The 15211-nt window shown below is 41.9% G+C and overlaps 1 protein-coding gene across 4 annotated transcripts in view; it reads left to right on the top strand.

Annotated features, from left to right (window-relative positions):
* Positions 1-9146: 9146 nt before the first annotated feature.
* Positions 9147-15211, top strand: part of ARL15 (ADP ribosylation factor like GTPase 15) — a 234730-nt gene continuing 228665 nt past the window's right edge. For all 4 annotated transcript variants that reach the window (XM_051641885.1, XM_051641882.1, XM_051641884.1 and 1 more), the window contains exon 1: positions 9147-9485. In XM_051641885.1, coding sequence (XP_051497845.1) covers positions 9474-9485 — 12 coding nt within the window. In that variant the 5' untranslated portion in view covers positions 9147-9473. The remainder of the gene's footprint in view (positions 9486-15211) is intronic.

The raw sequence follows: 15211 nt of genomic DNA, 5'->3' as shown, positions 1-15211 counted from the left end.
TTTGGCCTGGAGAACAGAAGGTGGCCAGCAGTAGGGAAGGATTCAGTCTGGAAAGAACGGTGTGCTCTGCTGCCATTGGCTTGTTTTTACTGGGAAGTCATGCAAAATGAACAGAGATGTTAACTGACAATGATATTAAATGCAAACTTGCCTTTACTATGGCCAAGTGCAGACCTGTCTTAACTGATTTTGCCCGAGGTAATTACAGTTAGTCACTATATTTAAAAACATAGTGTATTCTACCAATTCTCTTCTTCAGCATAGTAGTATGGTACTGATTTTTTTCCATTTATTACTGATCAATCTTGAGCCCTGAGACTTCATCAAATCCTCCCTCTGATCCCCTGAAGGTACCTACTCTTGACTAAGGGCTAAAACAGAGGCTCCAGTCTTCCAACAGGAAGATATACTCTTTGTTGCTATAATATATAAAGATTATTCTGAAGATGCAAATATTGGATGCAAATGCTCTTTATAAGTAACTTTCTACATGTGATTTCAGAATGGAAAACAATTTTCAGTATGAAGATAATCCATTTTGCCCAGGGATCTCTTCTCATTTCCACTCACACTATCAGAACAGTTTCTTAAAAGTTTGTGATATAAATTAAATAGCGACAATTTAACATGGATTTCCAACAGGAAGCTGAATTAAGAAAAACTGTAAAATTAAGAAGAAACTACTTAATAATTTGCTTCAGTAAACATTTGAACTAAAGACTTCTGAACTTAATGGTATTTGAAGCACATACTTAAGCAGCTGTCAAATAAATTTTTAATGGTGGTATATTTAACAGCCTGCTGTGTTAAACCTTGGTTACTCATGATAACCTTAGAAAAGACAACAGGTAAACTTGTTTCCACATAGGATCTCCTAGGCCCAGCACTGAAATACCTTTGTATGAATTACAGCGTTTGTAGACTACCCAGCAGTAAACCAAACAACTTTACTGAGAAAGCAATATAACTGATCCTGAATACCTCCAGTATTATATCCCATGAGTAAACCTTTCAAGAGCAGTTCATGAGAAGGTAGAAGTGGTTATACAGATATTTAAGTGGAAGCTCCCATACCTGGAAGGAACCATGCTTACCTTGGCACTTGGATTACCTTCAGTTTGTGTTATTCCTACAGTGCAGATCCCACTCAGATTTGTGCATGTGAGTAGCTTTTGGAAACCAAGGAAAGAGATGAGTGATTTAAGAACACAGGTTTTTTTACTTAATAGCTCCAGTACAGAGAGATTAGTAGAGCTTAAAAAGAAACTACTTTGTTACATACATTTTTTTTCCTTCTTCCAGATGTATCTGCCAGTGTAGTGCTATTTTATTAAGTTTCCAGCTCAAAAATAGTCAAAGTCTGCTGTCCAAGTGAGGGACCATAAGTTGATTTATCAGAATTCTTTTGGTGTATCATAGCTTCAAACTTCTATTACCTCAGAAACATCACAAAATGCCTCAGGAACAGTTACAATTGAAACAAAAACCTTCAGAGAACTAGAATTTGTTTCTAAGAACTCCTAATTACCTTGTTGGTTTCAATTCACACTATCTCTTTATATACTACATCTATTTTTTTTCCTCAGGAATTAGTACATTGGCCCATATTTCCTGCTTTTCAACTAAGTGGGAATCCTTTAAAATTACCTGCAGTTGACATAACCTTTTCCCTATTCCTTGTCTTCAGAAAGCGGCTGAACTACAGTCCTTTTGCTAAATACGTCTGACAGACATAGATAGTCCTACTAGAGTGGTATTATTCAAGGCTTGTTACAATTTCTTGAGGCACTGGTAACTATACCTCAGATTTTGCTTTCAGAGTCTTATGCTCTGATACTACTTTTTAGTACTGTCTCAGCTGTATGTTGATATGTGTGCTTTGTCATTAATGACATACTTTGGTTCCTCAGGAATACACAGCAAAGCATTTAAACACACTTTAGTCACTAGGACTTTGGGATGTGCTTTAAAGATTCTAAGGATATGCTACATAGCAAAATGCAGATTTAATTGTAATTTGTGTTCACATGCCTGCATAGATTAAATTAGCTTTCATGAACAAAAGTAAAATAATTATTTTTGTGTGAACTGGTAACTGCAGTTCAAACTCTAAGGCATGTGTTAATACTTTGTCCTTTCTGTTCTTTATGTACTACCTGGATGATGCTAAAACCTGGCTTCATTTCTGCCATAAGGGAACACCCGTTCCAACAAAGTATTTCTTACTCATTTTGAACATGTATCCTTTTTGCTAAATGGCATTTTACTTTTTGTTTTTAGAAACAAAGCAAGCTAAAATCTAGAAAAACTTCAACCACTGTGACTTTGTATCTGTTGTTCATTATTTCTAGTAAGAGATCAAATGGTAATTTCCACTGATAGTTGCAATGCTTTGCTAAGCATATTCTTCATATACACTATATTTAGACTACAGGCAAAATTTAGTTGTACAGGTTTGTAGTTACACTGACTTCTCATGTCAGGAAGACATGACTACTAAGAAAGATACAAAGCTGATGTAAGATAGGTTAATATGTTGAATATAACTATCAAACAACAAGCCATAAGCTTTTTATTTGAAAAGCCATAATGCAATTTATTTGTCTCAGAATTACCTGTTCTTTCATCTGCTTCAAGACTTCTTATTTCTTCTCACCAATTCATATGTGCCACTATTGAATCTTGCTCTTTTAGAGCAAGGAGAAGGACTGATGCTGACAACACTCATCCCCATGTTCCAAATTTGCACAGCTTTACTTGAGGCACCACCTTCCTTTCCTTTAGACAAACAGAGCTACAGGATGGGCACTGTTAATCTCCAGACACAACAGAGGTATAATGTAGGTCATTATATATATATTTATATTGTCTTTTACTAATGTAATGGCATTTTCTTCACACCTTTACAAATATTCATACTAGAAACAAAGGTCTTACAGACTTCAATCGGAAATGTAATCCTCATAAAATGTCCCACAACAAAGTCATAAAAATCCAGAGGTTCAGCTTATCCCCAGAAGCTAGACATGTGGAACAGGACTAGATTTCTTAGTGTTTGCTTCCTTGTTGATTCTCTGCAAGGGCATGAAGGTACAACTTCTAATCAATCTCTTGAAGGTATTTCCACAGTGCCTCAAGCAGTAGAGGGGTAAACCAGATCATGACTGTGATTCTTGCCATAGGAAAACAAAAGGTAAAAAAACCCAAACAGAAACCAAGCAAAGAAAAGTAAAATGCTTTGTTAGATGTATATGAATGCTAAACCTAGGCTTCAAAATTCCACAGTTTCTTAAATGCAGAACCCCTGCTACCAAGGGAGGTTCTCCATTTGCAATCATTTAGTCCTCAAACTCTGCTAATAATTCAAACAAAGTTGCCAGTTGGACTAGACTCTCAACTATCTTTTTGCTATGGGATAGTTTCCTGACTTTCCACTGAAGAGTCATGAAATGAAAAATCAGTCCACAGCACAACCAACTTGGGCTGGGGTGACACAGAAATGAAAAAATATTGTATATAATTTCCAGTCTGATCAACACTGTAATCTATTGACTATTAAAATTTCTTCATGCAAATATTTCATGACTTTACCAACAGCAGGGGGAAGAGTAAATATCCAATACAAATGGCAATATTACAATGATTTGATTAGCATTGCTTTGCTTCCAAATAATAAATATTTAATAATTACCAATAATTATAATCTAAACTATATAATAGATGCTGCAATAATAGTAATAATTAATTTAGTTATTAATTAAAAATATACAAAATTTATATCTGCATAACTACAGCATGAAACTATTTTCTACTTTATACTTGTTTATTACCATTTATCTTTGCTTTTAGACTGCCTCTTGTTATTTTGCCAGTAAGATTATATAAAGGATGAACAAATACTCCTGAAAAGAAGGGAGAATAGGTGAAAAATCCTTCTCAAAATCTTGTTTGCTCTAGTATCCATGTGCAACACCGTGGCAACCATAAAGGTAGCAAAGCATATGAGCTCAGAGAAAAAGAGATTTTTGATGGAGAGGTCTTGCTTCTGCCAGAGTGCTCATTCACCTTTGTAGTATCTCTGCATGTTGACATTTGTCAATGTATCAGATAAAGAGTTGCAAATCACTTCAAATTTTATTTACTCAGAGCAGTTTCTCCCTTTTGCTAGTAAGTTACACTGTGTTTGTTTAACAGAAGGACCAAGTCAGTTACTGAAATTAGAGCAACTAAAACTGCCAGTTGCTCTTGGCCTCCATTTAATACTCAGACTTTTCACTGTGAAAAACCCTGTTCTTGAATTTCTGTGTCCAGTTCTTTTTCCAATTTTATGCTCTTCTGGATCTTTCTAGGAAATATTTTGGTGACAATTAGCTACACACATGTACTGTTACAATTTATACTTAGAAATTTATTACCATTCAACCATTCAAATAATTATTTTCTGTTAAGTTTTTCAGCTGCTGAACCTCAGAATTCTTTTGACTAGTCTTACTTCTTATCTCCAGCTTCTTGTCTATTTTGCCAGTGAAGTCAGAGACTGTTTTATACATTGTTTGTCTTCTTGAACTAAAAAAATTTATGTGTTTTAAGGCATCCAATTCTAAATTTCTAGCTATGCCAAATAAAGGGATTTTGTAGCATTTGGAAATATTTACATTATTGAATGAGTGCCTTGAGTCAAAGTGGTCCATATTTTTATGTGAGCCTTTTTTCTACAGATTGTATTATTCCAGAGTAAGGATATGATATTAACATAAAGCTACATTATAAGGTTTTGTTTTCGTGCTGCTAGTTATCCTATGACTCGTCAAGATGAGAGTTTGTGTGTGCCCTCTGTAACAACCTTGTACCATGGGAAACTGAACACGGAAACCTGGCACAGTATGAGTAAGGTAGTCTCTTTCAGTACTTTTGGAGATATTGAATGCTTTATCTGTGTTTCTTAACTTTAATTAGAAGGGTAACCTTTTCCTTCCCCTTTAATGAACCTCCATAAACAGAGTTATCTGGGCACCTTATATCAGTAAAAACTGAAGATTAGTACAACTACCTTCTTGCTAATAAGCAAAAAATCAGTTGCCTTTCACCTAAGGTTGTTAAAAAGTAGGCAACTGGGCTGGGTAGGGGGAGCAAGGGAAGCACACACCGTGGACTTTGTTCTCTCAATGGAAGAAATTATTCTGATGTGGTAAACTGGTTTGAATAATCTCAATCACTGATATACTGCTAGGTCTCTGTGTTAGCACATATTTTATAAAACATCCAGTGTTCAGGTAATTCAAACCACTATATGGGAACACTGGCCACACTGTTCCTATGTACTGCTACTGAATGAATAGCACTGCTTTCTGCAGGAGTTCAATACAAATATCTTTTCCAGAATCTACATAACTAATGAGGCAAGAAATTAAAGTGGTATGATTACAAGTTATACTAAAGTATGCCTGTCTCTCAAGTTGTTTTCCAAGATAATGGCTGCTGGACAACTTGTATGTATCCAGCTGACTATACAATTCTGAAAAAGACCGCTACTAATTCCATTCGAGTATGTTTGGAAATAGACATACTATTTGGTATTAACACTTTAAATTCCCACTTTGCTGATGTCTATGAATGAACAAATACATTTTATGTTAATTCCACTTTCAGAGTTTGTTGACTGCTAGTGGCTGTAAAACCTTTAATTTGGCAGGTGGCAATCATAGGTTAAAATGTTCAAACTAATTAATTTGCACTGATATAGGTGATTAAAAGTTGTGCTCAGCACTTTTCAGGGTCAAAGCCCGAGTCCAAGATTGATTATTTTCCCTACAAGTTTTACAGAAATAATTTTTGCAACATGGTTTAACTGAAGATATACTTGTGCTTCTGTGAAGAAGCTCAATTCACTTTTTGGAACAGAAGTTTTTACCTAACAGCTACCACATGAAGGTTTGCCTCATTACAATAGTTTGATCTTCTCCCTTCTACCTTTACATGTTAGTTCCCCACGACAAGCATCCTTATAAAGATAGTGAACATTGTACTAGGTATTTTTTCAATATAGAATTAAACTTCTTTTTAGGTGAAAGAAATTGTACAGGACTTGCTAGAAAAAGCTCTGCAACAGAATGACTGCTATGTAGGATAGAAGGCATGTGTTGTAGGACTTATTCTGCTTGCATTCTGCTATTGTTCAATGTTAATCTTCACTTTATGTCATTAGAAGAATGCACCATAAGACTACACAATGGCTAAACGACTCTTGTATTTATAGAGAACAGAATGACTAATATCTAAGCTCAGGCTTGGTTTTTCTTTCCATCAAGACTGTGGGATTTGCAGTGTATACACCAGAATTTTTCTGATATCCTAAACTGATGTTCTGCTCAGCCCAGGAGGACTTGTTTATAAGCCAGAAAGAAAACTGCATGTATAAAATTGTCATTTGGAAATAAGTATTTTTCTTTGCATGTATAAACACATTGCTTCTGCATAATCAGATCTATCAGATTCATATTAAACAGAAGAGTCATCTTGCGCATTTTCTCCAGATCTAAATTGGTAGTAACTAAATGACACTTGAGAGATGTTTATGTAACTCATGACCACCGAGAAGAAATTCTACTTCTGTTCATGATGTCTATCTGTACTTGATTATCCTTCCCATTAAAGTGTTCTCCTAAGTCTTTTCTGACCTAAATCTCTCTTGCTGCAATGCAAGCCAATCACTTCTTTTCCCATCACAACATCCTCTCTACAACTACTCTTTACATATGGATTCTGTTTTAATCAGCTCTAGAATAAATAATTCCCAGTTCTCTCCCATTACTCTCGTAGGGAACACTTCTGAAATCTCTGCTTGTTCTTGCTCTCCCTAGATTTATTTCCAGTCATTCTTCACAGAGTGTCTAAAGGCAGTGAATTTCAAGAGTGATGTATTACTGCTGCTGAAAGAGGAAAAAAAGGTTTTAAAGGCCAACTTTAAGAAATCACATGCAATGACAAAAGAATAATTAATTCAGAGTTTCTTGCAGCTCCTTTCTTACGTTATTGACATATTTTAGCCACCCTTGTTCACCCTGTAGTTCCCACTGTCAAAAGGACATCTCATGATCAGCAGAAAGTTGGCATCAATGGCAACGAAAAAACAGTCAGAATACTGAATAGTAGGGAAGGCCAAGCCTGTATCACTCTTTCCAACTGTTAGCTATTAAAATACTAAAATAAGGAAAGTTCTTAATGATCCAAAGTAAACAAATTCATTTGTACTCATCAAAAGTTAAATTTAATCTGCTGTGCAACTGTATTTGACATTGACTCCCCAACTAAGGAGAGTCGAAGGAAGCAAGTTTTTTCTAGACTAGGCACTGAGGAAAATGAATTGTCTGCCCATTGACAAGAATAATCTTCCTTTTTGGCAGATGGGTGGAACACCTTATCAATACTGTCTTACACCGACTGGGTGTTGTAAAGGAGCCTGTTTGCAACTGGCATTCATTCATTACAGAAACCAGTGAAGCAATTGCACTTATTGGCAACTTACTGAGTGCACCCTCAGCAGGTTTGCTGATGGCACCAAGCTGTGTGTGCACCCAATACACTGGAGGGAAGGGAGGCCACAGAGAGGGACCTTGACAGGCTTGAGATGTGGGCCTGGGTGAGGTCCTGCACATTGGCCAGGGCAACCCCAAGCACAAATACAGGTTGGGTGGAGAATGGATTAAGAACAGCCTAGGGGAAAATAACTTGGGGGTTTGGTTCATGAGAAGCTCAACGTGAGCCAGCAATGTGCACTTGCAGTCCCGGAAGCCAACTGTGTCTTGGGCTGCATCCAATGCAGTGTGGCCAGCAGGTCGAGGGAAGTGATTCTGCCCCTCTGCTCTGCTCTTGTGAGACCCCACCCAGAGTACTGTGCTCAGTTCTGGTCTTCAACACAAGCACACAGAGCTGTTGGAGTAAAGCCAGAGGGCCACAAAGAGAGCTGGAGCAGCTCTCCTATTAAGACAGGCTGAAAGAGTTGGGGTTGGCGAGCCTGGAGCAGAGAAGGCTCCGAGGAGACCTGAGAGCAGCCTTCCAGCACCTGAAGTAGATTTAAAGCAAAACTGGGGAGGGACCTTTTTATAGGGGCATGGAGTGATAGCACAAAGAGTAATGGCTTTAAAATGGAAGAGGGTAGATGTAAGTTAGATATTACAAAGAAACTCTTTCCTGTGAGGGTGGTGAGACACGGGAACAGACTGTCCTGGGAAGTTGTGGCTGCTGCATCCCTGGAAGTGTTCAAGGGCAGGCTGGATGGAACTTTAAGCAACCTGGTCTGTTGGGAAATGTCCCTGCACATCGCAGGGGGACTGGAAATAGATGATCTTAAAAGGTCCCTTCTAGCATCAGCTACTGTGATCCTATGAAAGAAGGAGGTGCTGCTGAATGCGGTTTAGCTACTTTTGTCCCTCCCGGCAAGACCTTGTTTGCACCGGGGTTAATAACAACGCTCCTGTACCTGCCCAGCAGGAACGAGTCGGTGTTTCCAAACCCATCGCTCTCCACCCGGGGCGAGGAAGCCCCTGCTCCCGGCGGCGGGCAGGTGAGAGGCCCCTGCCGCTGCCCAGGCGGGGCTGGCCCCATCTCAGCGCCGTCCTGCCCGCCCGCCCAGCCCGGAGGCAGGCAGGGAGCCGAGAGCCGACAGCACAGCCCGCCGGCAGGGCCCGGTTCAGCCAGCACCGCCGTGACTGCGCCCCGGGCCGCGCACGACCCGCCCCCCCGGGCCCGGGGGTCTCTGCCGCTCGCCCCGGGCAGCGCGGCCCGCCCGCCGCTCCTCCCGCCGCGGGGCAGGCTCCAGCCTCACCTCCTCCCGCACGGAAGGGCGCAGGCAACGAGCTCGCCTGGGCAGAAGCCCCGTTCACCGGCCCAGGACACCCGGCGACCCGGGCGTGGACGGGGGAGCCCCGGACCCCCCCGCGCTGCCCCCCGCGCCCCGCCGGGCGCCTGCGCCTTTAAGGGCGCCCCCCGCGCGCCCCACGTGTGCGATCAGCTGAGCGCGGCGTCGCGCGGGGGGCGGGGCCTCCGCCCGCAGCCTGGCGCTGGGGCGCGGCGCGCGCCGGGCGGGGGTTGGCTGTCCCGCGCCGCGGCCGCCCGCGCGCCCCGCCCCGCCCCGCCCCGCCCCTCCCCCCGCGCGCGCAGGGCCGTTGCGGCGCGGTCAGGCGCGGTGCGGGGCCGTGCGGGGGCTCTGCCTGACAGCGCCGCCGGGGCCGCGCGGGCGCCCTCGCACCCTCCGCTGGCCCTCGGGGCGGCGGCGGCGGCGGCTGAGCCTTCCCCAGCCTCGCACCTTGCGGCGGCCGAGCCCCCCGCGCCGCCGAGGCCGGTGGGGCGGCGGCAGGAAGCTCCGCTCCCCCTGACGGCGGGACACCCGCCGGGCTAGCGCCGCTGCCAGCCGGGCGGGCGCCCGCGGCCCCGAAGAGCTGCTCGGCATCGCGGCGCCCGGCGCCGGCCGGTACATGGATTACCTGGTAGGTCCCGCAGAGGGACCGGGGCGCCCCCGGCCGCGCCGCCGCCGCTCGCTGGCCGGACATCTGCGGGAGCGCCGCGGCGGCGTCCCGGGCGGGGAGGGGCGCGGCGGGGCAGGTGGGCGCGGGCAGGGGAGGGGGGCAGGCGGGCACCGGCCGCGCTGCCTCCCGGCCCGCCGGGCTGGTCGGGGCTCGGCAGCGGCGGCTGCCGCCCCGCTCATTTGGCCGCTATTAGATCGCTAAAGCCGTGACCCGGGTCGCTGTTTTTTTCCTAAATGCATGAGCTTAGGGGACGCTTGAGTGAACTAAATTGTCACCCCCGGCGGGATCAACCCTGCGCCAAGGCAGCTGGCGCTCCAGGGTAGCGTTTATTGCTCTTTAATGGGTATTGGCTTCATTCGCCTGCGAGAGATCGTATCTCCGGCGCGCACTTCGGGCCGGGGTCGTGGTTGCTGTTCGGAGTCACCGACATACGCTTAGCAAGTGAACCCTGTGGCACGGCTGGGTGACGAGCTGGAGACTTTGTCTTGGTACGGTACTTGCTTGCCCGGTCTTTTCACCGTGACGGCAGGAGAGCGTAATGGGCCCATCCCATCACTCAAGTTGTGTGTGTTTGGGCGCTAGCCTGTAAACTGCCTTCGTGGTGAAGTGCTGCGAAGGGTCTGCTAGGGCAGTACGGAGTAGGGATCTTCTGGCCACCCCTGTCTGCTGTTGGTCGCTGGTGGGACTGCTCTGGAAGGACCTGGAGTCAGAAACTTGAGTGGGCCTTTCTGGTGTCTTCCCGTGAGATGTGCATGAATGTAGGCCTTCAAGAGAGGTTCATCAACCAGTCAGCACAATTTCAGGAGATGCTCTTACTAGTGAATTGATTCGAAAATTTACTGTATTGAGATGAGAGCTGCATGCAGTGGCTGGCTTCTCAGATGAGACATGAACTTAATTGGATTAATGAGATTAACAGAATCAGAAATACATTAAAGATTTAGTTAAATATTTTTCTTATTTCTGTGTATCTTAGATTTATTTTGAGACTTTCAGCTGTAGTAAAAAAAAAGTTTTAGGCTTTCCTTCATGAATTTGAATAATGGAGAGAGAGAATAGGAGTCCTATGCACCAGAAATCACAGGTAGACTTCTCTTTAAGAACCTAGTTAATTAAATACTGATAATAAACTTGCTGTGTACCAAATGCAGCCTTGAAACTCCTTGAGGGCCTGGAGCTGTTTCTTACATTTTTTTCCTTTATAAATTTACATCCAGATGAAACTGGCAATCTTGTACTTTCTGAAATGCTTGCATTAACCTTTGTGACTTCTACAGGCTGTTGTGTGGAAGGCCAGCTACTCTGAGAACAATAAATTTAATATGCTTTGGAAACTGAGAGTATTTTTTTGTAATAACCAAAGGGGGGAGAGGATTAAATAGCTCTACATTTTTCTTCCTCACTCTTCTTCTCCTGTTGATCCTTTCCCTCTTTTCTGTTGAGTGATCTTCTTTGGTGCCATCCCTAAAAAAACTGAATCTTCAGAATAATGATATCCTGAGTGCTCATGCCATTTTTGCTTAATATTTCTCTCGTATCAGGGAGGTTCTCTGAAGACAGACTTTCTCAAGGTCTCATCAGTCTCACTGGGCATAGTATAGTGCCAGATGAAACAAAAAGGATTCTTGTGATGTAGAAGTTGTTACTGATCAGCCAAGTTATTTTTTATAGATGGTGAAAGCCAGGAGTTTAAACAGGGTGCTGGTCCACTGGTGCTGTTGAACCATCCAAGAAGCCTTCATCTGTTACTGTTGCTGGGGTAGCATACTTCCTGTACAGTAAGAGTCTCTTGATCTTTGGAATACTTGTTGCAGCTAGCATCGGCTCTTTTAAATGAAAGGAGAAAAAAGCAGGGACCTTTTTTTTTGGGTTTTTTGCATCTGTGTATAACTTAAAAAAAAAACAAGTTCTGTTTGTCAGGTCAAATACTTGTACATTTGTGCAGGTGACTCTCCTTCCAGCCCTCATCTTCACTAGGTGCAGGAGATTGGTGCTTCTTTACTCTTCTCTGTTAATGGTGGTAATTGGAATGGCTCTTCTTGATAATAAGCCGTGGTTTAAAGCACCTTAGAGTCTGCTCTGACAAAAAGGATTGATGCTGAGTTAGGCAACTAGTTTCCTAGAACCCACTTTTTAGGCTGGAGGACCAAGCTGTTGCTGTAGTCTGCACTAGTGTAAAGATCAACCTGCTCTTTATGCAAGACTTGCAGATATAGCATGGACATTAACCTATAGATGTAGAACAAACACCTCCTTGTTATTTTTATAACATGAGTAGCAAAAAGCTATACATGTTAAGTAATTTTGTGTTTGATATATTGGGATCTTGCATCTATGTGGGCTTCAAAACTTAACCAGCGGGTCCTTTTATTTCATTGAGCACCTGTGTTGCAGCCTGCAGGCAGTGAGGTTTTCTCCTCTGCCTTCATAGAATCATGTAACCATAGGGGTTGTAAGGGACCTCTGAAGATCACTGAATCCAAACCCTTTGCTGCAGCCGGAACACCTGGCTACAGTAGTCCCTTGACAGTGCTTTAGAAAAAGCTTTTTGTTAGTGGTGGGGCAGAATGAGGGACTTCAGTAGAAGATAGGATAACTGAGGTCAGGTTTGCTCCAGCACGGACTCAGGAGTCATTCACTCTTGGCAAGGAGTTTACCCTAAGCTAGCACTTCCCAGACTAGCATGGGAAGGTTATTTTCCTGTTTTTTCTTGGGTAGGGCCTGTGTTGATGGAGGCTTTTTTCACCTTTGAGGATCCAAGTCCAAGAAATACTAAACATGTGACACCTTTTGATATTGAAAATGTTCAAAATCTGCTCAGAGCCAAGTCAGCTGCAGTCACCTTGGACTATGGCTCTGAAGCTTGTATGGCTAGATAGCCAGAACTTGTGTAGGACCACCCCTGTTTGCAGTGTGATCCTTGATTTATGCCAATGTCATTTGATAAAACACTGGTATTAGGTCTTGTGTGGTGCTCTGGTTTGCTTTTGCATTGTAACAGGAGAGTGTCATTAGGCCCCTGTATATGATAGCTAAGAGAGACTTAAGCCTGGTGCTTGCCCCTAACATTTTAAAATGTTAGGAGTGGTGTGGTATTTTTAATCAACATAGCTAAACCAGTTTCACCCTCTAGAAGATAATCCATCTTCATTCATTTAGAAGCATCTTTTACTCATACAGTTCATTCTGCTTGTGTTAAAGCTAATTCCTTTATGACATGCTGTGCGAACACTGCTGCATTAAGGCAGTTTTGTACGTTTCTGTAACTGTGTAATTTTGTGGTGTGTCTGCAACCTTCTTCTGCTCATTCTTGCTGCATTGGGTCTGGAAGGAATATAGTGTATAGATAGACTTGTGTTGGCTGGCTTATGTTCAGTAGACTATGCTTAATTTAAGAAATTAAGGCATGAAGCATCTTGTGAAAAGCATAGCATGTGACCCTTCTTAAAATTTTTGCGTGGGGAACAATAGCAGTGCTTCAATTTTTCCTAAGTAATACTTGCAATGCAAATTTTAGGCTGCTGAGTAAACTTTTACAATATACTTCTTCAGTGACATCCTCTGTACTAGATAAGGATCTTAGATTGGATGGTTGCATGTTTTAGCCTCATCTGTGTATAGCTTTTAAAACGTACTTTAAAGGGTAATGTAGAAATTTGAATCAGTGTGACTTCACACCAGAAAAAAAAAAAAAAAAAAAAAAAAGGTCTTACATTGCCCTGAGAGTTTATAAGATAAATTTCATAACCTGATAGATTTTTTGTATTTAGAATTTTTAATAAGCTTATCCTTAAGCTGTATCTTATATTATGTAGTATCTTACTTGTAGGTAGGAATGTTTCTTGGTTAGGTAATGAGGAGTATATTCCAACCTGAAGTAGAAGATAACACTTCTTGCATGAACAACAACATAAAATTAAGTGTGGTTTTTTTTTTTCCTTTTCTTGAAAGTTAAGCATAAAAGCATGAACATGAGTATTGCGAAGTCAAGAGAGTGCACACTCTTGAGTGCAGTATAATCTTTGTTACTTTCTTGGGGATTGTTTTTTTAACTGTAATAAGTTTGGGGGTTTTTTTTTGATTCTTTGTACATTTGTTAGCTGTTATGAACTATTTTACTTCTGTATACAGAAACTAAAATGTGTGTAGTTTTTGAGTAAACTGAATTAATTTTCAAATTTTAGATAAATAAGCCTTAAAGTGGCTTCATAATTTCTTGGTTTCCGAGTGGTCTTGACCTCAAGTTCTGGATAGTTAGAGTTCTGGCAAAGTCTTTCTTGACTGAGGAGAGCTGCATATATCAAGCTGTGATGTTCTTAAAACCACTAGGTGATATTAAAAACAAACAAAAAAGTTTTTAAGCAACCTTTTTTCTTGAACAGCTTACCTTTAAGACCTTTCCTTTTTTTGGACCCTTTAATTTAATTGAATGGGTTTGATCTAGAAAGTGGTAACACAGGATAGGTTGTGGTCATTTAATGGTTCTGATGCACTGGAGCCTGTTCCATTGTTTGGGATCTGCAGGCCATAGAAAGCAGTCCTCCTACTACAAATGGCATTATGGAGGCATCTATTTGAAGGTTAGAATCTTCACTGGATCTTTGTAAATTAGTAGCTGCTGTTCTTTGAATAAGGGGAGATAGGGGAAGGTCACTCCTAAAGACCCTGGATTGTTCCTCTGAGGCATGTATATGCTTTTGATGTGTTGCCTGTAACATAAGCACCAAAGGTGTTATGTACCGTTGCTCTCTTATAGTTTGCTAAACATCCCTCTCATCATATTAATTTTGTCTTTTGTCATGTAACACTAAGGATTATCCGGGCTGTCTGTTGACTGGTCTATCAGCTGTAACATCTTTGAAATTTTACAACCTGTGTGGTTGTAAAATTGTATACTGTCTATCCTTCAGTTTGGGAAGTTTATTAGGCACAAGGATGAGGGCTATTAACTTTTGTTTCAAAATAAAGATACATCTGAGCTCAAGAAGAAGGCAACTAGCCGATGTAGGGTCAACTAGTGCAGGGTGCATGCAACTATGTTGGTGTTTGGATCAGATGTGAATTTTTGAAGTGACTCTTAAGTTATGTCTACTTACTGTAGGTAGGGTTACATTACAGAATGATCACAGATCACATGAACTTGATATTTTTCAGATGAAATGAGATTGGAAGATGGGCTCAACTAATGGGTTTTCAGTCCACAGGACCAGATCAGAACTAGTCTAAAGTCAGTGCTAGAAGTATGTGGTGTCAATACTTGGTCTTCAGCACCAGCTCTTGCTATGCTCACTTCTTGCTATTGTATATGTTGCCAACCTGCCTTAATCTGGAAGTGAGAGTGCTTCTCCTTCTGATGACTTACTGCATCAGCATAGCAATGTAAGAAGAAACACTCCCCCTCAAATTTCAGACCCTCGCCCAAATAAATTCTTTGTATTTCAGCAATATGATGTCTAACATTCAAATCTAATGGCAAATGGAATAAATTCAGATTGAACCTGATTTGTCTGAAGACCTGGAAAGAGAAGAGATGCTCTGGAAAACAAATCCTACACCTTGGCAGAAGCTACCTAGCCAGCATTGCAAAAAATGTTGCTGAATGAAAGATGTAATCAACCGTATAGAAAGGACAATACAAATGTTGGTGACTTAGTTCACTGGAAATTACCTTGTTGTACATAGATCAC

The sequence above is a fragment of the Apus apus genome, chromosome Z (assembly GCF_020740795.1).
Source record: "Apus apus isolate bApuApu2 chromosome Z, bApuApu2.pri.cur, whole genome shotgun sequence".
Lineage (NCBI taxonomy): Eukaryota > Metazoa > Chordata > Aves > Apodiformes > Apodidae > Apus > Apus apus.
Note: the sequence above shows the minus strand (reverse complement) of the source record. Positions and strands in the feature narration are given on the sequence as shown.